At 35.0% G+C, this 27,466-nt stretch overlaps 6 protein-coding genes and 2 non-coding genes across 11 annotated transcripts in view; 2 read left to right on the plus strand and 6 right to left on the minus strand.

Moving 5' to 3' along the window:
• The window catches only part of HDS (4-hydroxy-3-methylbut-2-enyl diphosphate synthase), a 5,301-nt gene extending 2,059 nt beyond the window's left edge, over nucleotides 1-3,242 (minus strand). The window contains exons 1-11 of one of the 2 annotated variants that reach the window (XM_012983183.2): nucleotides 2,906-3,242; nucleotides 2,283-2,510; nucleotides 1,881-2,038; nucleotides 1,692-1,798; nucleotides 1,498-1,598; nucleotides 1,326-1,402; nucleotides 872-991; nucleotides 519-749; nucleotides 315-431; nucleotides 135-209; nucleotides 1-36 (exon numbers count right to left, since the gene is read on the minus strand). The exon at nucleotides 1-36 is cut by the window's left edge and continues 42 nt beyond it. In XM_012983183.2, coding sequence (XP_012838637.2) covers nucleotides 1-36; nucleotides 135-209; nucleotides 315-431; nucleotides 519-749; nucleotides 872-991; nucleotides 1,326-1,402; nucleotides 1,498-1,598; nucleotides 1,692-1,798; nucleotides 1,881-2,038; nucleotides 2,283-2,496 — 1,236 coding nt within the window. In that variant the 5' untranslated portion in view covers nucleotides 2,497-2,510; nucleotides 2,906-3,242. Of the gene's footprint in view, nucleotides 37-134; nucleotides 210-314; nucleotides 432-518; nucleotides 750-871; nucleotides 992-1,325; nucleotides 1,403-1,497; nucleotides 1,599-1,691; nucleotides 1,799-1,880; nucleotides 2,039-2,282; nucleotides 2,511-2,793 lie in introns of both variants that reach the window. The other variant, XM_088814449.1, reaches the window with a different exon arrangement.
• Nucleotides 3,243-4,546: 1,304 nt separating this feature from the next.
• Nucleotides 4,547-4,742, minus strand: LOC148765459 (U2 spliceosomal RNA). Its single transcript, XR_016030009.1, has one exon. It is a non-coding gene; the product is annotated as a U2 spliceosomal RNA (small nuclear RNA).
• Nucleotides 4,743-5,655: 913 nt separating this feature from the next.
• LOC148765460 (U2 spliceosomal RNA) lies at nucleotides 5,656-5,852 on the minus strand. Its single transcript, XR_016030012.1, has one exon. It is a non-coding gene; the product is annotated as a U2 spliceosomal RNA (small nuclear RNA).
• A 259-nt stretch (nucleotides 5,853-6,111) lies between these two features.
• LOC105953759 (uncharacterized) lies at nucleotides 6,112-8,368 on the minus strand. Its single transcript, XM_088814451.1, has 7 exons — nucleotides 8,195-8,368; nucleotides 7,687-8,082; nucleotides 7,325-7,487; nucleotides 6,942-7,242; nucleotides 6,783-6,855; nucleotides 6,525-6,695; nucleotides 6,112-6,438 (listed from the first exon to the last, which is right to left on the minus strand). The coding sequence occupies exons 1-7, from the start codon at nucleotides 8,285-8,287 to the stop codon at nucleotides 6,259-6,261; spliced, it is 1,377 nt and encodes a 458-aa protein (XP_088670577.1). The 5' UTR covers nucleotides 8,288-8,368; the 3' UTR covers nucleotides 6,112-6,258.
• Nucleotides 8,369-11,419: 3,051 nt separating this feature from the next.
• Nucleotides 11,420-13,276, plus strand: LOC105953760 (uncharacterized). Its single transcript, XM_088812816.1, has 2 exons — nucleotides 11,420-11,689; nucleotides 11,826-13,276. Exons 1-2 carry the CDS (start codon nucleotides 11,567-11,569, stop codon nucleotides 13,146-13,148), a joined length of 1,446 nt encoding a protein of 481 aa, XP_088668942.1. The 5' UTR covers nucleotides 11,420-11,566; the 3' UTR covers nucleotides 13,149-13,276.
• Nucleotides 13,277-13,375: 99 nt separating this feature from the next.
• On the minus strand, nucleotides 13,376-16,994 carry LOC105953761 (serine/threonine-protein kinase GRIK2). 2 transcript variants are annotated; one of them, XM_088814452.1, is made up of 13 exons: nucleotides 16,700-16,994; nucleotides 16,288-16,518; nucleotides 15,793-16,162; nucleotides 15,409-15,483; nucleotides 15,272-15,316; nucleotides 15,094-15,168; nucleotides 14,911-14,998; nucleotides 14,660-14,784; nucleotides 14,480-14,575; nucleotides 14,332-14,398; nucleotides 14,143-14,258; nucleotides 13,935-14,013; nucleotides 13,376-13,843 (listed from the first exon to the last, which is right to left on the minus strand). In XM_088814452.1, the coding sequence occupies exons 3-13, from the start codon at nucleotides 16,087-16,089 to the stop codon at nucleotides 13,722-13,724; spliced, it is 1,185 nt and encodes a 394-aa protein (XP_088670578.1). In that variant the 5' UTR covers nucleotides 16,090-16,162; nucleotides 16,288-16,518; nucleotides 16,700-16,994; the 3' UTR covers nucleotides 13,376-13,721. The 2 variants fall into 2 exon arrangements, with proteins under 2 accessions (XP_088670578.1, XP_088670579.1); XM_088814453.1 differs by having other exon boundaries at nucleotides 16,704-16,989.
• Nucleotides 16,995-17,243: 249 nt separating this feature from the next.
• Nucleotides 17,244-21,690, minus strand: LOC105959140 (beta-galactosidase 8). 2 transcript variants are annotated; one of them, XM_012983184.2, is made up of 19 exons: nucleotides 21,237-21,690; nucleotides 21,043-21,138; nucleotides 20,816-20,928; nucleotides 20,647-20,713; nucleotides 20,477-20,569; nucleotides 20,235-20,378; nucleotides 20,050-20,138; nucleotides 19,868-19,973; nucleotides 19,680-19,767; nucleotides 19,444-19,562; nucleotides 19,173-19,337; nucleotides 18,908-19,083; nucleotides 18,733-18,824; nucleotides 18,522-18,631; nucleotides 18,331-18,444; nucleotides 18,109-18,210; nucleotides 17,818-18,029; nucleotides 17,556-17,726; nucleotides 17,244-17,469 (listed from the first exon to the last, which is right to left on the minus strand). In XM_012983184.2, exons 1-18 carry the CDS (start codon nucleotides 21,414-21,416, stop codon nucleotides 17,591-17,593), a joined length of 2,202 nt encoding a protein of 733 aa, XP_012838638.2. In that variant the 5' UTR covers nucleotides 21,417-21,690; the 3' UTR covers nucleotides 17,244-17,469; nucleotides 17,556-17,590. The 2 variants fall into 2 exon arrangements, with proteins under 2 accessions (XP_012838638.2, XP_088670576.1); XM_088814450.1 differs by lacking the exons at nucleotides 17,244-17,469; nucleotides 17,556-17,726 and having other exon boundaries at nucleotides 17,753-18,029; nucleotides 21,237-21,673.
• Nucleotides 21,691-24,521: 2,831 nt separating this feature from the next.
• Nucleotides 24,522-27,042, plus strand: NF-YC10 (nuclear factor Y, subunit C10). Its single transcript, XM_088813915.1, has 4 exons — nucleotides 24,522-25,180; nucleotides 25,685-25,769; nucleotides 26,690-26,731; nucleotides 26,851-27,042. The coding sequence occupies exons 1-4, from the start codon at nucleotides 24,524-24,526 to the stop codon at nucleotides 26,913-26,915; spliced, it is 849 nt and encodes a 282-aa protein (XP_088670041.1). The 5' UTR covers nucleotides 24,522-24,523; the 3' UTR covers nucleotides 26,916-27,042.
• Nucleotides 27,043-27,466: the final 424 nt, after the last annotated feature.

A 27,466-nucleotide genomic window follows, 5' to 3' on the forward strand; every position in this document is an offset into this window, starting at 1 on the left:
GCGATGAAGGACACCTCGAAAATCAACTTCTTCACCCTGTATAAAGAGCATGATAATTTATTACTTCTCAGACTCCGAATTTTTTTTTTGCATGCATTGGATAATCAAAGATGAAGAAGTCATCATATTCTGACCTCCTTTTGAAGAGGCAGTTGACCACTTCTACGCTGGAAATCAAAGTAGCGTCTGTTCTTCTCTTCAAATGGTGTCTGCTTAGTGTCAAATGACGAGAAAAACCCTTAAGTTTTTCTAAGTCAAGAATGTAAACTAAGCAAAAAAAAAATAGCTATTCTATGTTGCAGCCAACGCCATACCACTCCTTTCTGAAGCTCAGCTGCTCTCATACCAAGGTTGGCTAATCTTTTACAAGGATCAATCTCTTCTTCTGGAGCTTCTGTTAGGGAAACTCTAATGGTGTCGCCCAAACCATCCTATATGATGAAAATGTAATAAACATATTATAAATAAATACAAATTAAAAAAAAAAAAATTGGGGATAAAGTATATCGAGGGCATACCATGAGAAGTGTCCCGATACCTATTGCAGATTTCATCCGACCATCTTCTCCCTCACCAGCTTCAGTTACTCCCAAGTGTAATGGATAATCCCATCCAAGAACGTTCATTTCGGCTACAAGAAGGCGATATGCCTGGACCATAATAACAGGGTTGCTTGCTTTCATTGAGAATACGAAATTATGGAAGTCTAGTTTTCGACAGATTCTTGCGTACTCAAATGCAGATTCCACCTTTTACATGGTCAAATTTTCAAACAAACACATATCACTTGAATCATCCAATAAGAAGGATAAATAAATTAAAAAAAAAAAAAGTATTAGCTCTGCTTGAGTGTTGAAGTAGCTATACTCACCATTCCCCTGGGTGAGTCTCCATGATAGCTCATAATTCGGTCCGAAAGGCTGCCATGGTTTGTCCCAATGCGCATGGCCCGCCCATACTTCTTACATTTTTCAACCAGAGGTGTGAATACCTACGTTAAGTACAAAACATTAGCATAAGAGATGCCATAAAGACTTGTACCTTACAGTTTTCGTTCTTCTTTACGTGATTTTTCAGGTGTCTATTTGCGAAAGCAATATAAAATAATCACACAATCGGATTCATTAAAGAATTTATTACGTTCCCTAAATCATGTTTTTATTTCATTTCCAAAGAATTACTTCACATTGGATTTTATAGCGATAGGAAAGTCTGTAGTTCTTCTCTAACATGCCCACGGAGCAAGTAAAGTATAAACACAATATGTCTAAACAGACACTTAGTATGATCCGCCAAAAGCAATCTATGCCTGGACATTCGTGTACCTGCTCAATATGCTCAAGTTCTTTCTGATAATCGTCTTCTGAATATTCCAGCTTCTCAAACTGAGCTCTCCTGTCAGCTGAAAACATAGTATTTGTCAGGTTACAACCATTCTCCTTTTTTTTCTACAAAGGAAGTAAAAATGAGAAAAGAATATGGTGGGCAATCAGGTACCAAAGTTCCCTGGGTTGACACGAATTTTGTCGAAGCATTCAGCAACTCTTAATGCAATAGGAGGGGCGAAATGAATGTCCGCAACCAGAGGGATGTTATAGCTGCGTCATAATTAATCGAACATATGAGTACCTCTGTCTATAAATAAATATAGACTTTCGATTTCAAGTGAGACAGTAGAACGGAACACATACTTTTTCTGAACAAGGGAATTTTTTATTTCGAAACATGCATCTGCTTCTTTCTTTCCTTGCACGGTTATTCTAACAATATCCGCTCCTTTGTCCGCTATTCTCATAACCTGAAAATACAAAGGTTAACTGTTAATGAAAAAAACTTTAACTGTTTATGAAAAAAAAATAGTCTTCGGTAAGTATGAGAACCTGTTCGACTGTTCCTGCAACATCCTTCGTATCTGTTGTGGTCATTGTCTGAATTCTGATAGGATGCTCACTACCAAGAGCCACATTTCCAACCATCACCGTGCACGTTTTTCTCCTGATAGTTTTGTGTATCGATTCACAGTATTTCTGTCTGGGTACTACATTCAAAAATTCGACGAATCAGATATTTAAGATAATGAATGCCACCAGACAAATAAGGTTTCCCTCTACATCCATTGTGAGACAAGATCAGAAAACACAAGAACACTTTCAAGAAATTTGAAATATCAAGTTGCAATTAGCTCAAACATGAAAAGGGGATCTTTAAAATATATGAAATAAAGCAAATCGATGACCTAAAATGAAACATCGTCACAGTATAGGAACTCATACGAAGTATACCTAATAGTGTGCTTCCATCTGATGCAGGCTCAAGTTCGACAGTTTCTGAACCAGGGTTACCGGAATTTCTGACCACAGCGATCTTAGTTCGTCGAAATTTAATCCTTTGCAAGTCAGAAACTCTAACGAAATCCGAACTTTTAGCGAAGCTAATTCCCTTAAGATCCCTACTTTTGAGAGCAGTAAAAGAAGCAGGAACAGCTCCAGTTGCCATTTTGAAAATTCACCCTACCCAAACACAAAAACACAAATTAAGAACAATCGAGTTACGAAAACACGAACAAATTAATGGATCATAAATTATGAAATCAGTGGCGAAAAAATTAATCAAATTAAACAATACACAAAATGATTCATCCCCCAAAATTCAATTTGATCACCTCTCCCCAAATCCAAAATCACCTCAGATAAGATAAGGTATAACAAGTCAAACACAGACAAATAAAAAAAATTAAAACTAAAATTTAAAAATTAAAATAATCAGGTGCTAGATTAACTACTGAATACTAACCCTGGAAAAAACTGAACAAAAAAATTCCGTGCTTGAGAATTGGGGGAGAATTTACGAAATGAAATTCAGACAAAAATGAAAGAGAAACTGAGAATTTAGTAATTATACTTACAGAAGAATTATAGGGTTTGGCGAAAGCTAATCCAAAATTGATAAGCAGACAAAACTCACAGACTCAGCATCTTCTGGATTCCCATATTAGTAGCCATACAAATGCTTTCATTACTCTACGAACGAATTTGACAGGTGACGACTATTTGTTTGGCACTCCTTTACATTTTGGCCCCTTAAGTTTCGTTTTATTTACTTTTGACCCACTTTATTTCATATTTTTGTGCCTGCCTTTATTGGAGGGGAAAATCGGATGATGAGGTTTAACTTTTTCGGAAAATTTGTATTAATTCCAATTTTCCATTTTGATTTTTTTCTTAAATTAATTAAGAATCTATAAAATTTAAAAAAAAAAATAGAATAAAGAAATTGTTCCAATTTTATGAACTAGGGTAGGGTGGATGTGGTAGGTATTTGGTTCATTTTTTATGGCAAGTCTTAATTATCATTAAAACCTACAAAACTTTATACTTCACCCAAAATACTTATTTTATCTATAATATGTGTCACTTTACAGAAATATTTTTGTGCTGTATTATATGATTGAAATTGAACTCTCTTTCTAAAGTTGAATTTTAGATTTTACAATATTACGCATGAACAACAAATTAAACCACATCACATTTTATAGATTTATTAAGTGATTAAAATATATAAAAATATAAAATATATTTTACTCGATGTAGCATGAAATAGATTGAGTTCTCCATAGTAGATAAATGAAGGAAATCAACCGAACCTCTTAATTTATGAACTCAAATGCAGGGTTTACCATAGTAGAAAGACTTGCATATATTAGTAAAACTATAAGGACTAAATTGAAAATTAAAAGTAAATAAATATTGCGTCCCGACCCCGCCGGCGCCGGATGCTAATTGCAAAAGCCAGGGGCGTGTGCCACACACTATTAAATTATTATTAGTCAATGTTTCTTCTGGGGTCAAAATTATGATCCTTTTTTTTTTTTAAGTTTTTCCAGTAGATCAGATTAAATTGGGTGATTTTTTATTTATTTATTTTAGTTGCTCCAAATAAATTGAATTTTCTACCAAGTTGCTTGTTTTTCTCCATTAGCAAAAAGCCAAAAACCAATATTGTCCTGAATTAGTGATTGGTAGAAATAATACTATATTTGTATTAACTAAATCTTGAAAGTCAAAGGACTTTTCCTTCCCTACCCCTTATTTCAATTTATACATGGTCCGTTGAAAAATATATGTTTGGAAGCTAAAACAACAATTAAAATAATTAGAAGATATTTTAAGATCTAATAAGACCTTTTTTTTTTGAATTAATTTTTAAAGTAGCTGAATAACGATCTTATAAGTTATTTTTACTTATTATAAGATTTTATATAATAATGTGGGTTTACCCAAACATCCTCTTGGTCTAAAATGGCTAAGAAGATTGCTGGTAGCACAAATTACTATTAAGCCTTCTATATTGTGGAATGTCACTAATAACCCTTGAAACGAAAAGTTTAATAATGACTTTAAATAATGTCACTAAATCTTTTTAATCATATCACATTACAAATAATAATTAAGATTATATAATTAAAAAGAATTTGTACAACATATATATATATATTTACTGACATTGACTAACCAAACAGAGGATTAAAATTTTAAAACCGGATTGAGTGGGGTGCGCCAGGCCCGTGCAATAGTGCAACGCATGGGCGACGCGCGAAGGCCCAGACAGCAAGCTGCCTTGGTGGGCCCTCCCCCTTAAAAAATTAATTTAATATCGTGTGGACCAATGGTCCACATATCAGATATTAAACTGATAAGAACAGATACTACACTTGATCTTAGCCAAAAGGCCGAGAAAGGTATGAGCTTTTCTAAGCTAGCCCATCCTGTTTTATATCGCACTTCTCTGTGCCTTCTATTGTTTGCAAACGATGTGGGACAGATAACAAACCCCTATTCTCATTGTCTATTCGCTTTCTTTTTTCCTGTGAGTACAGAGCTGTCTAGACATAAATAAACCTCAATAAACAAATTGATATTTGTATGTCCATTGTAAACAAATTAATGTATGCTCTATAAATACAACTTATTTATACATACAAACTCAAAATTTGAGGAAAATTTAACAAGAAAATGTTAATAATTTCGAAACATATCAATCAACACTTTCCTTCTCCACATCATCTGTTTCACCTAGCTAGACTTATGCTGTAAAATATATGCTACTTACTTCACACAAATATAGTGCAAGAACTCCCATCTTTCCTACTTTCCAAATTATAGCTTCTGTAGTACCGTGATCACGAATACCGTGATGCGCCTTGCTTCTACAGTACGACGGATTTTTTTTGTTTTCACTCGGTGACACAGCTTCGACTAGGGTTCAACATTAATACTCTGGTTATTCAACTGGATTATATTTTGAGAAAATCAATGTCACTTATATTAGGAATCTACTTGAAGTGTCACTTAAAAAGAAACAAATATGATACCAGGCGGTTCCGCACATCGGCCCAGTGCCGCACGTTCGGAAAACTTCCAAAGCGAATTTTTTTTTATCCCATTCCACCATTCCTGTTCTTAATATTTAAACTGGCACATATATATAGAATAAAATAATATATTTTTTTGTTTTATTATTTCAATTATTAGTGTAAACATTATCAAATAACAGAATTTACTGGTTCATATAAATACACTGTTTATTTGTTATTGAATGAATCATTACTTGTAACATGTAAAAATCACTAACACCCAAAATATGAACTAGGATTGGGTGGGGTGCGCCAGGCCCGCGCAGTAGTGCAACGCATGGGCGACACGCGAAAGCCCAGGCAGCAAGCTACCTTAGATGGGCTTTCCCCCTTAAAAAATTAATTTAATATCGTGTGGGCCAATGGCCCACATATCAGATATTAAACTGATAAGAACAGATACTACACTTGATCTTAGCCAAAAGGCCGAGAAAGGTATGAGCTTTCCCAAGTTAGCCCATCCAATTTTATATCCCACTTCTCTTACCCTTCTATGCTTCTCAACCGATGTGGGACAAGCGCTCACAAAAAAACTCGATTCTAGTTATATAATCATCTTTCTTTCTTCGTCACAGTACACATTACACCTCTATAAATTAATATAGTCAGGACAATAATTTTTTTATTAATTTAGTGAATTATTAAATTATCGAGTTAATAATTGAAAGTTTTCACCGAGTCGGGACCGAGAGAAACTATTATTTAATCGGTGTTATTAATTTATCGAGTATTAGTTTAGTACAACATAACTCAACGACCAAACACACGGTATATATGCTACTAATCGCAGAAATATGCAATAACTCCCTTTTACTACTCTCCGAATTCTAGCTTCCTCTACAAGTTTACGGATTTTCCGGACTAGGATTCAAAGTCATCTGGCTATTCATCTCGTTCCGAATTCTAACACCTTCTCTTCTTCTCCTCCATCTCATGGCCTCCACGAGAATCGAACTTGCACTAATCGCCACACCAAATCCAGCGAAAGTCGACAGAAGAATCGATAAAACTGCTTGAACATGAAGCTGCAACAAAAATTCAAAAGTAAAATCATCTCTTTCTTAACATGAAAATAATCTATATATGTATATAGATATTAAAAAAGAATTACCAAGTTGTAGAAAATATGAGCAAAGAGAACGATGAGGGCGAACTGAATCGAAGCATAGACCCAAACATATCTTCTCTTGACCATAGTCGATGATGTCATCGATGCAAGGAGACCAAGCACACAAGAAAACGGAAGCGATATCGCAATTGCACTGCTCCCCATTTTGTCAACCTTGCATTGAATAATTACGGGTTATAGAATAATTATCCGGTGAATCTCAATATAAATAAATAAATAAAATCGCAATTAATTCCTCACCAAAAGCTGCTCGAGAAAACAGAAATACGCCAGCATACTAACAATTACAAGAATCGGCACATCCTGCCAAACCCTGTCCGTAAGAAACAAAATTAAATCGAGAAAAATGTCCGTTCCTTAAAAACTTGTAAAAAAAATCATAATAAAGCGTGCACTTGCCTGTAACCGTTTATTTCCATATGTCCGAAATTAGTTGCGCTCGTGTTGCGATTGATAACAGAGCTTTGGACACGTAAAAGCGTGACGGGCAAATTACGAACATCTTGTTTGCAAACATCACATGTCTTGTTACCTTTAATCGAGAACCATTTTACGGCACATTCGTAATGAGCTAGAGCAAGTTCGCCTCTGCAGCTGCATTCCATCTTAAGCGTCTCTCCGCCTTCACATAGTTCGACCAAGCATATTCTACAAACAGCTTCCTCTTCGGGTATATCTTCGCCGTCGGCTTCATTATTTTCTACAAAATTCCAATCTTTATTATTATACGCACACAATTTTTTAATTTTTTTAAGAAAACGGATTATAGCAAAAGGAATTACCATCGTCGCCAGCTATGGCGATTGACACGTCAGCATCATCCACGTCGTTCGCTCTAGGAGTGGACGGAATAACACGAAAGAAGGAATCTATTCTTCGGATTCCTTTTTCTTTCTTCATGTCCGGGACCGAAAGTGACCTGGATATGCCACGAACTTCTCTTGTCTAAAAAATAAAAAGAGATTGAATTAATAATTTAACACGCTCCCATCGAGTCGGAACCGAAAGAAATTATTATTTAAGCGATAGTTTTAATTATCGAGATTCTACTGTATAAACAGTATATGAGTAATAATATTTTCCGATGTGGACAAACAATAAAACCAATTAATAAGATAAAGCAATTCTAGAATAGCTCACGTACATCACGAACAGAGTCCGGGTTCGAATGTGTAACCGGGGTTACAGGCAAGGATGACGTCATCTTCGTTCGAGGCGTAAAAATTCGCCACGAACGAGAAACGGACGAGGACGATGGTTTATCTTGTGTAACCATGGTTGAGGAAACTAACTCTGGGTTGTTCTTGAAGCTGCTCAGCTTTGGGAGGATACTTGTGATGGATGATGATTTGTTAACCCTGGTTGAGTTTGGAGTTAGGTTAAAGTTGACTCGTTTGGGGGTGGGAGTTGGCATCTTAATTTGAACAAACTCTTGTTCCAATGTTCTAGAAGGTATCTCCAAGAAAAGATTCGATTTCCTCCATTGTTTGCTGCTGCTTGGTGTAGTTATTTCTTCAGCCATGTCTATGGATTTTTGCAGCTGACATGCAAATTCAGTTAGTTTAATTTATTAATTACAGAAATACTATTCACGGTAAACTGAATTTGATGAAGGAAAAAAGAAAAAATAAATTGTAAAATGTTTTAGTTACCGTATTAATGGGAATAATTACTTGTGTGTCACAGACGGTGACTTTATCATGATCAATTATGGTAATCTTCTTCTTCTCTTCACCATTCATCATCTGATCACTAAAGATTAAAAACACTAGAAATATTTATATATAAATAAATGTTACCTTTCTTTGCAACTGCAAACAGAGTTATATATATATATATATTTTTTTACTCACACTACTGTGTGAGAGAGAGAGAGAGAGAGAGAGAGAGAGAGAGAGAGAGAGAGAGAGAGAGAAGAAAAGTGCGGGATGGCCTCACTCTACACTAACTGCAAGAATGGGGCAGGGTGGATAGGGGGGGCATGGGCGTGTTGCACACAAACACACACCCACGTGTGTATTTACACACACTGAGTGTATTCATACTACAATTTTGTTCCGGAAGAATATAGTGTTCGTCCCTTGTATTAACACCAATTTTACATTTAGTCCCTCATGTTCACAAAAAACATATTTGATCAATACTTTTAGTCATCTTCGTCAATTTTCCATTAAAACTAATGGAATCAAGCGTATGTCCATCACTGCCTTAACCAACAGACTAACGGTAAATTGACAAAAATGACCAAAATTGTTAAATTATTGAAACATGAGGGACCAAATGTGTTTTTTGTTAACATCAGACATCAAATGTGAAATCGGTGCAAAATTGAGGTTGTTTTGTGCAATTAGCTCACTCTATAGAGTATACACATAACATATTTGTAAAAGAAAATAAATTTGTGTAACAGGGGAAAAAATAACAAGATTCCCTATTTCATGGACCAAAAATTAAAATAAATACAAACGTGTTGCACAATTTTTCTTGCTTTCGTTGACTTTGGTCAACGGCTGGGTAGGAAAAGTAAAATATCATACCGTCTTATGCCTAACACAAGACATCGTCAATAATCAAACAGTAGTGTCATTTTAAATTACAATCAAATAGGTGAAAAATTAATCCTTATGAACAAAAAAAAGGAAAAAAAAGAACAGATTCTTTCATTGGATACTTTTATTTAAAAATAACAAAATAAAATGTGTAAAAGTAATGTGGGAGACCAAATTATCAACTGAAAGTTAATGGATGTGCTATATATTTCATTTCACCAGTAGCATCACATATTTGTGCTTTGAATAGGAATCAAAACCTGCCACGTTGTACAGTAACCCTAGACAAAAAACAATGACACCACTTGCTCTTCAAATAATTAAAATAAAGATTTATCCGTAAGAAATAGTTCGAATCTTTTTGCCAATGGTCGTTAAGTCGAGCTTGCTTATAGAGATGTCGGTCCAGAGAATTTTGCATAAACAAAGACAGATAAGATTATGACAAAGGGTTTTAGATGGACGAGGATTTTTCTGAGTTGTTTATGCAATAGAATCTTCCATCCATAAATAAAGTGGCTTGGAACTCTAAAATCATTCGTTTTGATTTTTATTTTCTTTTCAAGTTCAAAATGTTTTTTTTTCAGCAATATTTTAATTAATGTGCGTTTAATTATTTTATTTGGAACCCCTGCTTTTGCTTTTTTTTTTTTTTTTTCTTTTACACTAACTAAGATGCTTACACAGTGATTTTGGGGGAAAAGGCATTCCCCATAATCAAGATTTATATTTCATTTAGTAGTATTTTATAAAGAATCCGCCTGTAATATAATCAAACAATTTATTCGATAACCGGTCAATCCAAGAAAAGTTGCTATGATAACCACCATAAAAAATGCTTCCACGATTGCGATTATATTCGACAAATATAATGTAAACCATCTCTTTACGGTCAAAATTATGGTACTTACGGTGAAGTATATACCGCGTGAATATTTGACAGTTTCGAGCGACAATTAAATATACACAAATTATAATTAAATATAGCATCTTGGTCTTATTATAGATTGTAACATGCAATGTTAGGCAAAAAGCAAGATTAGTTAGGTTAAGCCAAATTCAAAAGTTGTAGGTAAAGTTTAAGACAGGGACATAGGTTAGTACAAAAGTTGCTTCAGTAGCCAGATTGTATTCCTTTTCCTTGCATCTTTTTAAACTCCTTGGATACACCAGTTAGGCGCATAATCGGGAAGAATGCGATAAATATCGTTTTAGTTTGATAATGTTATTTCGACTTTAGACGTTATTTTGACCATTTTTTACTCGTAATTTGACAAAACTCAAATTACGTAACTTGTAGTTCTCTGAGTTAGTTTTGTAATCCAGCTTGAATTATTAAGATTGAATGTCAAGTGAAAAAAATATGCATGAATCCATATATATTTTCAACAACTTTGATATAGTTATCTCAAATTTAGAATGTAATTCAATCATGCATAATTTAATCGCTAAATTAAAGGATTACAATTTTTATATTTTAAATTTTGTCAAAATCATACTACAAAAGAGAAAAAAGTAGATTTAAAGTCAAAACAGTATTCAAAAAAATTGAAATGACGTTTAACATCTCAATAAAATAAAATTTGTCTATATGTTAAATATGCAAGTAATTACAATTGAGCCCAAAAGAATCTCATCGGTCCATTTAGAAAGTTCCTGAAATTATCACAACTCCAAAAGTCCAAGGAAAATTTACAAAGCACTTAGAAAAGCCCATTTTCTTGACCCGCAGTAAAATCGGGTCCCAAATCATTCTTGGGTCGACCCGGAGCTCCGCCTAGTCTTGAAAACATATTATGAATTGTTTTGCACACGTGGCATTATATTTTGTTTTAGCAAATATATTTATTTTTTTGTTCTTCTAAAATAAGCTGTTTTGGATTATGATTTTGAAAATACGTCGGAAGCAGCTTTAATGGTATGAAAGTACTTTTTATAAATAATTAAGTAATTCAATTTGTGAATTTAAAAATTAATAATTTGGCTCTGTTCATTCAATCAATCAATTATATAGGTAATCAATCATGGAAAAATAATTATGCGTACGGACTCGACCCCGTACAAACATGTTCCACAGTTACGGTAACCTGCTTACACGTGTCCTCCCACCGACACCATTAACAACCCAAAGTACAATTAAGAAAGCTAAGTACAATTAAACACTAATTAATTATCTCCTTAACATCAGCTAAATTATCGCTACAAAAATATAATAAAAAAAAGAAAAAAAACACACACACTGACACACACACAGAGATATGAAAAGAATCAGCTTCGCTGGCTTCACCCACACTTGACCACTTTTCACTTCCCTTCAGATCCAAACTTCACACCGCCATTGATCCATTATCAAAACCTCCAATCGAACAGACATTTTAGGGTTAGGGTTTCTTCAAATTCAATTCGTTACTATGTGAGTGTGATTTCAATTTTCAACCATGAATTGAGTAGTGGGTGGGGCTGCGCCGCTTCAAGATGGGTTACAATTGGTCGGAGATGGCGTCAATTAGGGTTCCGAGAAGGGTCTGGTTAAGCTCCCAAATATCAATCGTATTACTCGTGGGTGGAAACCACACCTCCTCCAGGTTTTGCTCTCGCTAATCTGTGTGTTCTCCCCCTGCTTTTGTTAGTAGGCTTTTCTCTCTCTCTCTCTAGAATTTACCATAATTGATCTTTTAGTTACTATAGATCTGCTTGTTTTTCGAACTACTTGAAAAAAGAGATTCTCTGAAATTGGTGCTTTGAAAGCGAAAAAAAAATGAACTTGAAATGGCAACTGCTTCGCGGCCCATTCATGAGGCGCGTGGTGCTGAGGGCTTTCATGCTCGTGGTAGCTGTGATCATCCTTTCGTTTACCCAACCGCCCCGCCGCATTCGAATAATCGACCCCGTTGTACTCGATATTTACGACGAATGCCCTTTCAACGCGGGCCCGGATACGAACCCGAAGTCGAATCACAATCTGACCGGTTTCTTCAATTCTGCATTTCCAATGTTTTTCGGGCCTTCTGCATCAACATGCAAAGGAAGCAAAAACTTGACCAATTACGTGCTTAAAGAATTGATGGAGAAGAATTTCCTGGACTCGAATTCGAAAGCATTGTGTGTTGGTGAGGGATCTTCGAATGCCGCTACGTCGTTGCGCCATCTTGGACTATCCAATGCAGTGGGTGTAGACAAGCACCCCTTCTTCTCCCTTCTCAAGAGGAGATTCGTTTACGAGCTCGAATTCGAAGACGATCGTTTCGATTTCGTTTTCTCCGGTGATCTCGATAGGGTTTCGGTTCCGGCTCTCCTAGTCTTGGAAATCGAACGCGTTTTACGCCCTGGAGGAATAGGTGCTATGCTCGTAGGGGCCCGCAGGTTCTACTCGGGCGGGTCGGTTCGTTTAGCCGCTCCAATTGCCTCGTTCTTGAAAAGCTCCGATGTCGTCCGCATATGTGGCGTCGAGTCTTTCTCTTTGATAATATTCAAGAAGAGAAAAATCGAAGCTTTCCCACCCTTTGAGAGTATCCAACTCCCGTCCAATTGCCCGTCAATCGAAAAGAATATGCTCTCCTCGAAGAACAAATTGGTTTACATCAATGTTGGTTTGGGGGAGTTTGCGAAATCGAGCGTTGAGAAATTGTCGAAGCTTTATGGAGCTCCGTTTGAAGTGTTTGTCGTTGACCATAAAACGACCGTGCTTTCGTCTTACGTGACGAATCACGGGATCAACTTTGTCTACTATCCCGGTCTCGCCGGAGATGCTATGTGGGCCCCACCGATTAGTTCCGAGGAGAGTTTGAGTGCTCCGGTGCATGAGGAGGACTTTGACTTTGTTGGGTGGTTTAACGAGACCGTGACGGATGGGAGTTTTGTTGTGATGACGATGAGTGGTAAGTCGGTGGAGGTGAAGATTCTCGTCGAGATGTTTAAGACAGGAGCGATATGCCGTGTGGACGAATTGTTTCTGAAGTGTCCGGATTTTAAGGAGTGCGAAATGGGCTTGTGTGGGGACTGTGTGAATGTTTTGGAGAGTTTGAGGAAGAGTGGAGTGAATGTCCATCAGTGGTGAAGTATGGTGGTTTTCTTTGTTATGTTGTGTGGGTGAAATAAATTGAGGAGGGGGGACACGTGGCTTGTTAATCTCTCTCCTCTGATGTGTGAAGTGTGTTTTTTGAGGTTTATGTTGTTGTTATGTTTGATTGGTCTGTAATTTTACCTCTCCTGTTGTTTTGGAGGGTAGGTGTGTGCTGCTGCAACTTGCAAGTTTAAAACCTTTGTTTATGTAATAACAATGCATTATTAAAACCCTTGCCTTATGGCTTGCATCTATTTGTATTGTGTTTTTTTTACACATTATTTCAGTAATTTACTATGCACCAATTTACGATTCCGAGTTTATCGATTTACACCAATTTCGATCCAAAAATTCCAATTTCGATCTTTTGGGACGGAATTGGGATTTGTTTGGATCTCTTTTTTTCCGAAAGTGTTAATTCTAATCCAATCCGTCCGATTTTACACACCTACAATATGGATTTTACAAACCTACAATATGTTTATAGTTGTAGATGTAAAACTGTAAATCAATAATTTTAAGACGAAAAAGCTTCTGGGATAATAGCGTCGAGTGAGATTATGTGTATCACAAAGACGAGCTGTTACGCTTACACCAGCACAAGTAGGGATGGATTGACATTGAGCCTTGTTCTCCAATCAACCAATCATGCTCTGCAACATTCTCCAGACTCATTCTTTGTCTCGGATCTGTAATAATGTCGAACCAATCATCGAAAATTAGAACTAAATGTCTTAAAAGCGCAAGGTGAAACATTATAAAAGAATCAATCAGTGTCACCTTTGCACAGAAGTCCCTCGAGTAGGTTCTTCAACAGAGGATTCATCTCCTCAGGAAGCAACAACTCCTTATTTATTATCTGAAACGTAATCGTCATTAACATATCTACATTCAATACACACACACACACACACACACACACACACACACACACACACACACACACGCGCGCGCGCGCGCGCACGCCCCATATCTCGTTGGTCCTTACCTTTTCGTAGGTATCTTGTAGTGTCTCTCCAAGAAACGGGTAATTCCCCAAAACCATAAAGTACAAAGTAATGCCAACGGCCCAGGTATCGGCTGCTTTTCCGTGATAGGTTGGACCTATATATATATAGATATATATAAATTTAGATGGTGAAAGATATGTTGGGTTTATTTGTATATCGATATATACCTGAACAGCACTCAGGTGCAGTAAATACAGGAGTTCCAGGAGAACGGCGAAGCAAATCATTGTCACCCTAAAATACAAATGTCGAAAAATAACATGAAATCGGAAGGGATTAAGATAAAGGGTTTTACTAGAAATTTTTTTTGTTTACCTCGAAAACCTGGCTGACACTGAAATCACATATCTTGACCGTGCCAGAACCGGTAACTAATAAATTATCAGGTTTAATATCTCCGTGCACTATATTCTGTTAATTGCAGCAAGTAGAACGCAATGTTAGTTAAATAGAAAACAAGAATTAAAAAGAAATACAGATAATCTGGGCACGTACATGAGAGTGAAGATACATCAAACCAGAAACGACATCACGCAAGTACTTTCTTGCAGTGTCTTCTCCAAGACCAAGTGCGGGACCCACACCATCAGAGACGCATTTGCCCTCCACATATTCAAGTACTGAAGAAAGGTATTATTGCAGTCAAATAAAACATATTCAAGTACTGAAGAAAGGTATTATTGCAGTCAAATAAAAAGTCAATATTTGCTGGAGGAAGGAGAATAGAAGGGAATATGGTAGAATACCCAAATATAAGTGATCTGCCGTTGGGTCATCAATAACTTCGACAAGATTGACTATATTAGGATGACTCAGCACTTTCATAATTAAAACCTGAAAAACGTACCATCGTTCATCATTTTTATGCCACAAAAGATATAGCCAAACATGACCCAACAATAATAATACGAGAAGAAAGTATCGAATACCTCACGAAAAACATCAGTCATTGCAGTTTCTGAAGGTCCAACTCGTTGCTTCAACAAATGTGACTTGTGAAAGGCCTATGTCCAAAAGTTAGGTTTTCAATTATTACGTCACCATATTATAAAAATATTGTATATACTTTTTAGTCAATACCTTCCCAAGTATGACAAAATACGTTACCTTTATAGCATAACGTGTTCCATCTAAACGGCTTCGGTAGAGAACCTATACATTTCGAAAGGCCACAAGAATTACATGTTAAATTACAACACTGAAAATCCAGAAGGTATTATATTTTCGGAAATAATAAACCTCACCACTTTTCCGTAACTACCAGCAGCTATCTTTCGTTCTCGAATGTAATCATTAATGGTCTTGTTTCCGTTTTCATCCTAAAAGCTTACAAAGTCAATACGAGCAGTATAACATCAATATTGATGATAATAGAAGATACACATGCCCAATCTCTTTCTACTGATACAAATATATATCGTAAAAACTTGCCACCCAATTTATACTGGAAATATTTGTAATAATCTTGCAACCAGATGTTCTGATTTATTCTCGACATAGTAAATATTTATCGAAGCTGTCCAGCTTGTCAAAATGGCAAAACAGATATTTCAAAAATTTCACAGAAAATGAATCAAACCCTAATGAAAGATTTAGAAGCAATTTTTTTTTTTACAAAAGAAACTTACCTCAGAGCGAAAGGCCCTTTGGGTTTCCTTAACAGGGACCTCCCTGCAAATCAACCCGTGTTGGATCCTATAAACGAGAATCTCTTCGGATCGTTTTTTCGGGCTGCAGGAGTCAAAGTCAACACCACTACCAGTGTCGGCCAAAACATCACCATTACGAAAACTACCATCATGCTCGTCTTCCATATCATCATTAACCAATTCACGATAAGTGTTATTGCTCGTTGCCCTACTGTTTCTGATTGCCTTCTTGGAATTTCCGACCAACGAGAAACCAAAACACCCACAGCACCCCATTTTTCTCTCTCACTCTTTCTCTATCGAAATTTATCAACACACAAACAAAAATCAATCACCTCAATTGCACACCCTGCAAAAAAAAAAAATACAAACTATCTGTTAATTCAGTGACTTATCGGAACACAAACCCTCGAATCGGAAACATAACTAAAATCGGAAAAATCACAAATCTGAATCAAACGACGAAAACTTCACCTCGGTGGAAAGGGAAATACGGGCTTCGAAATGCCCCGTATGATGTGTTATTGAAGAGGATGCCATTCAGCAAAATGAATTAAGCAATTGATCAAACTGTTCCTATCGCAGATCAAGGTCGACATAGCTACTACGGCTCCAGTTCAATTATTGATAATGATTTCCCAAAGAGAATAAATCGTGCAAGCCGAGAACCTTCGATTTTGCCTCAATAATCCAGCAATCGGTTACCTGTCACCCCCACAAGACAACAAAACATAAAAAAACAATAAATCAAAATCAAAATCAAAATGTGATTAGAAATATGAACTAATTCGGAATGAATAGATGCATCGAGAACATTCAGAAACTGACATCATCAGAGACAAAAAAAAAAAAAAGAAAAAAAAAAAAGGTGAAAATGAAATCTCACCCACTTTGTGATGATTTTCAACAACGGGAACAATTAGCTCTAGCTCAGAGATCAACAGACGATCTGAGAATCATTCACCAAATTCGAAAAATTTGAACAATTAAATGAACGGAAGATCTCAAAATTCAATTTAGTGAGTATTCGGCGAATACAGGGGTGCCGGTGGGGGTTAACGGAGAGAGAGATTTCAACTCTCAAGCTGCAAACTGTGAGAAATTAGTTTAGTACTAGATTGCAATTAGTTTCTTCTTTGGGGGTGTACACGTAAAATCTTTCTTTTCTTTCTTATCGTCTCAATTTTAATTTCATTAGAGTATATTTTATTTAAGGGGAAATTTGGACTTATTTCTTTCGGCGGGACCGAGGCCTTTGACCAATAATCGATGTAGCACGAAAACTTTAACATCTTACCGTTTTTATGTTTATGTTTTTGATACTCGAAGACACTTGCCGGAGACTTTATTGGTCATTGTGCAATTACTAAAGAAGAAAAGACGTATTTGAATATCAAATTTTCAAATATTTTTCTAATTATTTACATAGATTTAATTGTCAATTGTATATTAATAGTCAATAGTAAAATATTTTTTACATATGTTCGTACGAAAATACAAAAGAAAAATTATAGATTTATTGCACAAATGCAACCACCATGAACTTGATTTCTGTAAAATTAACGTTACGTGTCACAAATTATTACAAGAAGTTTGTTTTAAAGAATAAATTAAAAATGGCATCTTTGCCATAAAATCACCAGCTCCAATGCATGCCTGTCCACATGCATCAACAAATTAATAATCGAACAACACTAATTATTAATTAGAGAAAAGAAAAAAAGAATATTCTCAATTAGAACCTTCTGTACAATAATTGCATGCAATAGTCACATGATCACTGCTGCACCGCATATATACTACTCCCCGTTTCTCTCGTGGCAAACGATATCTGTGTGGGGTCACCTCCCATTTCCTCGAAAAGTACTAACGTGTTCGCACTCGATTTTATCCAAGAACGAGGAACATGATAGCTAACAACAATACGCATATATCGATATTAGTACTTGTGACGAGTAAATATTAGATGATGTAAGAAATTGTTTCGAAGAAAGTGCTTATTACAATTGCTGAGTTGGCTTTCCGCAATTGGTCATGCATTTGCTAGGGCTAAAAGATCCAATGTAACTGCACGAGTCGTTGCATCCGTTATCTTGAACGATATATGTCGGCCAATAACGGCCGATGCTTTGGCCGTTAATCCAGGCTTCGCCTTTCCCCATTCCTGTAAAGTCTATTGCTACTGGGCTTGTTCCGATCGGGGCATCAAATGTGGTCTACGATCGAATTTGTTAATTACATAAGTATATATCTTAATATTTAGTAAATAATAATATTTACGAATAATAACATTACCTTGTACCATATCAATGGTTTATTCTTCGGTAAAGTAGGCCGTGATGCCCAAAGAGAAGAACTTCCACTCGACAATCCTAATTCTTCTCCTCTCAAACCAATCTGAAAAAAAATCTCAAAATCGTTTAGTGTTCGTATATTTGGATAATATTTATTGCATTTTAAAGAAAAAACTATACATGCGCGTAAAAAAGAGAAGGACGAAATTGTAAAATAAACAACCTGATAAGTCCACTGCTTCAAGGATAGATCAGCAATCGATCCATTTTGTGAATTTTTCAACTGCACGGGACCGGTAATTCCAGCCCCGACTTTATCATAGTATGCTCCATAATTCTGTATTCATAAAAAACACTTATTAATTACCATAGTAATTATAATTTATAATTAGTTTCTTTTTTTTGTTAAATAACCTGAAGTCCCACTGTTAAACTCAAGAGATCGATCTTGTTTTGTCCAGGTACGAGGTTAATAGGAACATCTATCGAAACTTTAGGATTACTGTAGCTTCCTCGTCGACTCCCTTCGTATACAATAACCAAAAATTATATTACAGACAGAAAAATGATTTAAGACAAAAAGTTATATGTAAGAAGTTATTTAATTAATTACGTCGCAAAATACCTGCAAGTTCACCATTGACAAAAGCATAAATCCCGTGGCCAAGAGAATTCACGTGGAGGACTGTTTGAGGCTGGTCCCCTTTTGCTTCAACGCTGAAACAATCAGGACCGTATTTTTAAAACCCGATATCTAAGAGACTAAGAGGACTGAACTGCAAATTATGGTTTTTACGTACCTCGTTGAATACCAAAGGTAGTCACTTTGATCGGCAGTGGTATTTATTTGCTCCAATAAACCTAGTTTCGTGAATGCACTGCTACTAGATATACCTACTGGTTCGTCAATCCAACTCCACACCGAGACAAGTTCATCCGTACGAACAAATTTTGAGGTGGTCCCCACCGAACTAATCTGTCGTTCAAAGAAAAAATAAGTACTAAACTACTAATATATTAATACATATAATTAAGACATTTTTAAGTATATAAAAGTATTCGTACTTTTGCTGTATTGAGTGCTACATTCTTGCAGTCGGGTAAGATGCTGACGGACCAAGCGGGTAAGTGGTAAGAAATGCCGTTGAATTTAACATTTGCATCGGATTTTGTGTCCACATTTGCAAGAAAAGCAGAGCATAGCCCTGTTTCGGTTTCGTAAACGGTGGCCTGAAAATCAAGAAAGAATAATCATTAGTCAGAAAATAAAAAATGAAAAAAAATAATAAAAACATAGGGATGATGTATTATTATTATTATTTATTGTTAATTCGACCTCCAGATTGGAACCGAGAGAAGTAGTTTTCGGATCAGTTGCCACCAAAGCCTCTTCGCAAAGCTTTATAGCCTTGTGTACGTCTTTCAAGTGACCCCATTTCGGTTGCCTCAGAAGCCCTGTTAACAGGAAATTAAAATAAATAAATAAAATCTAATAACGAGAAATTGATGGTTTACTAATTACTAATTAATAATTATAATATATGTTTTCAAGAATCGATATAGTTAACATACCATACTCGTCGATCAGAGAATCGTAATCGTAGGTCGTTGTAATAAAAGGTCCACCGGAAGTTCTACCAAAGTTAGTCCCACCGTGATACTGTCAAAAAAAAAAAAAAAAAAATTGCAATGAAGTTCACACAATAAGAAGTATTTACTATCAAGTTTCGTATATTATTACAATGATCATTGAAAAGTACCATGTAATAGTTCTGGAAAGTTCCGCCAAGCTGGTAAAAACGAGCTGTCGAGAAAGCAATGTCTTCCACAGGTCTGTACGGTACAGCATCACCAAACGAAGAAAACCTGTAATTTTTTTTCTTCTTTTTATTTAATTTTTTTTATTTAATCATAGATAGTTACCGAAACTAAATTAGCCTACCATCCACTCCAATTCTCCGTCCACATTTTGGGCTTGTTAACAGAATTAGGGCTAAATTGGTCACAGTAAAACCCGTTGCAAGCATTGATCTATCATACATTCGTTAAAAACGACAAAATGTAAGTACATTGGTTTTTTTCGTCGATAATTAATTAACGAATTTCTGTCGTAATTACGAAACTCACAATGGGATTAGGAGCATTGCTTTGCTGGCACATTACCCATGGCACCCCTGTATCGAGTGATGTAGCCATCGACGCAGCCCATGTTATGTACGTTTTGGCACTTTCCCCGTACGCTGAATCAACATTTCCGTACTCGTTTTCGATCTGAAATAAAATATACCAAAATCAACATTTTTGTACTCATTTTTAATTAGCAATTCACAAGATTTGACATAGTTAATTAGCAGATTACATATTTACACCTGGGATAATATAATTGGTCCGCCTTGTGACGCGTATAGATTCTCTTGCTTCATCATGTCGACTATCTTGGTCGTAAAACGCTTCATTTCGGCCTATAACGAAAAAAAATATCGCATAACGAAGCGTATCACATAAATAGCTACAATTAAAATTGAAAAAAAAAAACAACCTTGAAGGGCTCGTTATCGGTTCGGAGTACGATTCCGGGTATAAAATGCAACCAAAGAGGAAATCCACTGTTATAAAAAAAAAAAAAAAAAAAAAAGAAATTGAGTAATTATACTATATACTTGTTTAAGCCACGAAATTATAAATATCAATTAAGTCCTTGAATTTACCCATAGTTCCACTCAGCGCAAGCATAAGGGCCAATTCGGAGATGAACTAAGAGGCCAGCCTCACCGGCAAGTTTCACAAATTTCACCAAATCTTTTCTTCCTTCAAAATCATACTGCAATTAATTCCCCACGTTTTTCACATGTTAAAACAACAATCTGGAAATAAATAAATAAATAAATTCCTAGAAAAGAAATTAATTAAAAAAAATATATATATATATATATACTTGGCCGCGAATTGGTTCGTGCAAATTCCAGAAAACAAAAGTTTGGATGGCATCCAATCCTCCGTCCTTGGATTTTTTCATCAAATCTGGCCACATCTGCATTTACATTACATATATAAGTGCGTGTTTGAGTGTGTTTGTGTGTGTGAGAGAGAAAATAAATTAATATTTGTAATGAATGAATGACAACTGACTTCAGGGGTGCTTCGCATGTAATGAATGGAGCCGGAAATCAGAACTCGTCTCTTGCCGCCAACCACCAGCCCGCGGTGGTCGTAAGTCACATTTTCGCCGACACAAAACGGCGTCGTTTGTGCCAAAAGCAAGAACAATGAATAAAGCATCGCCGCCGCTGCTCCGCCGCCGCCTCCCATTTTCCGACTTCCCTTTTCAGTACTAATTAAGTGCTTCTTGTTTTTTCGATTCTGAGTTTTTGTGTTAATAAAAAAAAAGGGATTAAATATCTCTTTCGCGCGGATTTTGGTTCAAGGAAGAGACAATTCAAGTATGTTTGAGACTTAGAAGGGAAGGTTGCTATCGTACGCCGGAGAGGACGCGCCACCGGTTTAGTCACGAGACACCTGTCGTTCAGCTCTAGGTAAGGCTGAATGCTATTGTGCGCGGGTGTGACAATGTTATTTTGTCTTTACTTTTTTTCGTTGGATTAAGAATTTAGGGTAAATTACATTCACCGTGAATCTTCTAGAATATATGGAATATTATCAATTTTTTATCCGTTTTATAATCTCATTTAAACTCCACATTTTGAAGCAAGATGATCATAATATGTATTTTTTGGTTTGTATATATCAGATTGTGATGCATCTGAAACTGTAAAAATTTTACACAAAATGAGTACAAACTAGAGCACATTCCACAAAATCTAGATAATTATGTTGAATTTGACACAATAAAGGTGGAAGTGTAAGAAAAAGTCATAGTTGAGGGGTAGATATAATTATCCAAACAAGAGGGGTTTTTTCGTAAATTTTGTAATTTACCCAAGAATTTAAGATCAATTAATTTGTGAATTGTGACCGTTATGTTTGTGTCTGATATTTTTATCTTTCTTGTGTTCATTATTTTCACAAAATAATTAGATTCTGTAAATATTTTCTAGATTCCGCACTTTCTAGGATCACGTGTGTGCCTATAGATTTCACCACTTGGCACTTGTCTCGTCCAAATTATTATTATTTTATTTTATTTTATATTTTTTTTACTTTAATTTCACAATGATATTTTAGTCATTTTCTAAATTTATTATTATTCGTGCATATTTGTTTTTTTAAATAAAATTAGATTAATTGGTTGAGCAGTGCTTATTCCCTATTGGCCCACTTAAACATAAGCTTTTAGGCGTTTGACAATCAAATTATAAATTAGGACTAAATACAGTTTGCACCCTTAAACTATAAGGGTGGTAACACTTACCCCTTAAAGTTACAAATGTAACACTTACCCCCCTCATTAATGAATTTAAAGGTATAACTTTGACTTTGAATGATGTGGCATTTTTTCTTCCCAAATTGTCCTTCTAGCCATTAAATAAATAATGAATATGTAATAATCAAAAATTCGGCAACTTTGCCAAAACTTAATTTTATTATTTCAATATTGTAAATCTATGAATGAAAAAAATTGAATTTTAGTTTATTTTTGTTTTACCTTGTGTTCATTTGTAGCTAATAAAAAGTTAACGATTATTCGAATTTTAAGTATGATTTTATAGTTTATATAGTTATTTTAATGCGTATATGACTCTAATATAATCATCTCACTTTTTACTTGGAGAATCACAAAATGTATTCAAAAGTTAATAAGAAATTATAATTTAAACGTCTAAATATTTAAATATTATTTTATTAAAATTTATATTTAAGTAACTTAAATAAATTTTCAAATCAATAATTATTAGAAAAAAATTGGCCATTTAAGTCTTGAATATTTTTTTCTCGCGAATGTTTAACGTATTTTATATATTTTTTTAAATATTGAGATTTTTATTTATATTAGGGTCTATAGTAATTAAAATGTGGAGTTAAACATAAATCAAAATATTTTTTTAATAATTATTATATTTTATAAATTTTAGTTTTTGAAATATTATTGAAACTATTTTATTATATATGCATCAATATAATAGCTAGAAGGACAATTTGGGAAGAAAAAATGCTACATCATTCAAAGTCAAAGTTTTATCATTAAATTCATTAATGAGGGGGGTAAGTGTTACATTTGTAACTTTAAGGGGGTAAGTGTTACCACCCCTATAGTTTAAGGGTGCAAAGTGTATTTAGCCCTATAAATTATAGCCACAATAATTTGATGGACCAACACGTTGTGATCAACGACAAGGGCCAACTCCAGATTTCGTGAGGAGGTAGAATTAGTATGGACCAAAGTCTATTGTACTATAAACTATTCTTCATTGTCAATTTATATTGTTGGACCTCCTAATTTGTTGTGTTATATCATAAATTCATATATACATCTTCAATAAATACTTGTCATTTAATAAAAGGTTATGTATGTCATTAATTACTCAAGCAGGGTTATAGAACCCCCGGATTAACGAGTATTATCTGCTTAACTAATTAGCTAAACTAGATAACTTTACATAAATTAAGTAATTATAACTTTTCTTTGTTACGTTAATTAGTGATTCAGATTGTTCTCGGCACATAGAAAATCAAAGGCTGGAGCTGAAGATTGAGCTGGATTGATCATCAACGTGACGTGCAAGAATACTAATGGAAGAGAAGTGTTGTTATCAGCTGATAGGGGATCAAGTTGGAACGGCCTATGTGTAGCTAAAAACTTTTATTTTGTTGAGAAAATGTGATGCACATATATATGATCAAATATTGCACGGTGTCACATAGAAGAAAGATGAACAAATATACTCAGATTATATATAGAGATAGAGAAACTTTAGGTTTTCATTTGAGAACAAAGTGAGATAAGAGAGAGAGTCTCCATTGAAAATGATCGTCATTGTTGCTCCTCTTTCTGAGATCTGAGAGAGTGATTTCTTATAATTGTAATCTCAAATTGATCATAAATAAAAGTATTGCGGCGAGTATTCTAAAATGGATGTAGATCTCATATGACCCAACCACTATAAATCACGTGCATATTAATTGCTTTTACAGATTATTTAAGGTTTGCATTAGGATTCTCGAGCTTCATCTTAAGATTTGATTCTTAGGGTATGTGTGTGACATGATTATCATAACTTTCTTCTTACCAAATAGATTCTAGGTGCAAGGTAGTTACCATGCTACCTCAAATTTCACGTTAATAATAGGATAATTCAAATATTTTGTAAATTAATAAACGTACAACATAATATTATCATAAATGGAAATAATAGTCCAAATTTGAAATGTTATTTCAAATAAAAGGAAGCCCTATAAAACCGTGAGTGCAAATAAGCCCAAATCCAATGCCCGGCCCGGTTATAAATGCAACTGGCATTATGCATAAAATTAATTATCTGGTCCGAATAACGAATCTCACAACAATGGCGAAAAAGCAAGTGCCAGCAGCGAAAGCCAACAAGAATTCCAAAACCCCGACCAAAATCAAAAGCAAAGCTAAAAAATCCGTCACCATCAGCACCAAACGCAACCCCAAAATCAGAAGCAGGATCACCAAAACAGGCGATGACGATGCTTCCAGCGAGGAAACCGAAGTTCTCGCCGCGGTGCCTTCGTCGAGCGCGGAATCTCAGAACGACGACGACGTTTTGGAGTCCAGCGAGGCCGATGAGGTGGAACGAATTGAAGAAAGAAGCTCGAGCGATGAAGATGTGAGCGAAGAAAGGAAGAATGTGAAAAATCAAGGAAAAAAGAGAAGTCAGAAACATGAAGATGAAAGAAGCTCGGGTGATGAAAAGGAAGAACAAAAGAGGCCAAAAATCATCAGGACGAAAGGTAAATTGGAGGATGTGAAAAATAAGGGGAAAATGAAAAGTACAAAAGAAGAAGACGACGGCGGCGAATCGGAGGCGGAGGAGAAGAGCGACAACGCACTGTACACGTTTCCGATGAATCGCGTCAGCCGAATCATCAAGAGCGAAAATCCGGATGTCAAAATCTCGCAGGAAGCCGTCTTCCTCATTAATAAAGCTTCGGTATGCCTTTTCAATTTTTTCCCCAATTTCGATAATCTAGGGTTTTGGTTGCAGATACTCTTAATTGAAGAGCAAACGTACAACATTAATGCGTAATGGTACTACACTTTTTTTTTTTTTTAAATTAATTTTCTAGTGATTTTTAGGGTTGGTAAATGGGGATTAAAGCATGATTAAAGGAAAATAACTTTGATTAGTGAGGAATCAAATCTAAGATGCAATGAAAAACCAAACCTATTTCATTTTTGCTGAACCTTAAATGCAAGGTATTGATTAATCCTCTCAATTAGCATATATTTAATAATAATCTATGAGATCATATTTACACTACTACCCTGTATGTTTCTTTATGCATCACTGCACTACATTAATCTTTTCGTAGAAACGTTTGACATTTGAACTCTTACTGGAAAGGAGTTATATATTGTGATAAATAAGAGCTTAAGTTTCTTGAAATAATTGGAAATATTATAATAATTGCGTTTGAACTATTTGGATTTGCAGGAGAAATTTCTTCAGTTGTTCACGAGGGATGCTTATGCTCAAGCATTCATTGAGAATAAGAATTATACCGCGTACAACCATTTGTGTATGCACTGCTTCTTCTTCCTCGTATTACTTTATTGGATTAGTTTCAAAGCAATGCATGCACATGATTCTAATTATTGCACGTGCGTGTTTATGCGTTAGTACATGAGTCGAGGTTCATTAAATGATATTGTTTGCTGATTGCTCCTTCCTTTAATGCAGAATTATAGTGATCGTGAATTAAACTGTGGCTAATTGTATTTGAAAGAAACTAAAAGTATTTATTCACCAAACATTTTCTAAGACATGAAATACGATTGATCTTGACCATATTGGAATTAAGTTTTTGGCTCACAATCACACATAAAGAGAATGAAATCGATATTTTTAAGTAGAGATATTTTCTCGCCCGTTAACTGATACATACAGTCATCAAATGAAGAGATCAAATGCATTTACTTTATATGTTAGAGAAATGACATTGTCCCTTATCAGTCTTATATCTCATACTTCATTGTCTTGCTAGAAAACTGTTGAAATTTCTTCAGTATGGGAAGGAATTAGTTAGGGTCATAATTGTCAATTGCGTCTTTTTTTTAGGTTAAGACAGGCTTTAATAAGGCGCGTACGCGGCTTAGCTGCGTCTGTTACCTTTTCTTATGATCGTGCATCTCACATTTTGTTTTAATTGTTGAAAGTAATTAGCATCTGAGGTAGCTAGGTTCTTGAATTATGGACACATGTTTGATATCTGTATCTATTACGTACAAAGTACCGATACAAAAATATATATTGAAAAAATGCAATTATGTAACTTGCACCTTCTGACACGTGTGCACGAAGTTTCTTTATACAATGTTTCAGTCCATAATAATTTTATGGAGGTAAATCAGAATTGTGTGTTTTAAATGCTATTAATTGCACCCAAAATTGTTAATTTTTTCTCTTTTTATTTGACTTGCTTTTTAACTTTGCTTGCAGCTTCGGTGGTTTCTACGCGAAGTCGATTTGGGTTTCTCTCAGGTAGTTCCTTTTGTTTATTACGAACTTCTCATAGACGCAAATATCTTATTTTAATTCGACTTTTGATATGCACATACTTCATTAATAGTAGTTCCTTTTTTTTCATTCAATATCGTTAGATTTTGTTCCCGAGAAGGTGAAAGCCGAGGATGCTATAGAAGAAATACCAGACACCGAGAAATGATTCGAATCGAAATTTGAGACTCGAGCAAACAATTATAGTATACATGTTTTGTGATGCACTAACTCATCTTGTCTTTCAAGCTAAGGGTCCATTAGTATGTTGTAGAATTCAGAACACTCTTTCTTCAGTTTATATATATATTATATTATATATATATATATATATATATATATATATATATATATATATATATATATATATATATATATATATATATATATAGTATAGTTAAATTTTGATGCTCTGTTTTCGATCAGCTTTTGGTTAATCATTTGTTAGGTAAACGGAGGGCCTCATTTGATAGGTAAGATAAGCCATCATTAATTAAATTATTAGGTTTTATTTGATGCAAAAAAATTGAAATCCATCTCACATTTCATATTGGTCAATTGCCTGTTATTACAAATAATTTCATATTTGAATATGCAGAAAGTAGACAAAGGGTATAATGGTCAAAATAAGTGAATTGATATTTTATAGGCCATTGGCGATTAACTGATGGCTTTGTCCCACGAAGAAAAACAATGACAATTATTCTACTTCGTTTTGGT

The sequence above is a fragment of the Erythranthe guttata genome, chromosome 14 (assembly GCF_056151865.1).
Source record: "Erythranthe guttata isolate IM_541 chromosome 14, IM_541, whole genome shotgun sequence".
Lineage (NCBI taxonomy): Eukaryota > Viridiplantae > Streptophyta > Magnoliopsida > Lamiales > Phrymaceae > Erythranthe > Erythranthe guttata.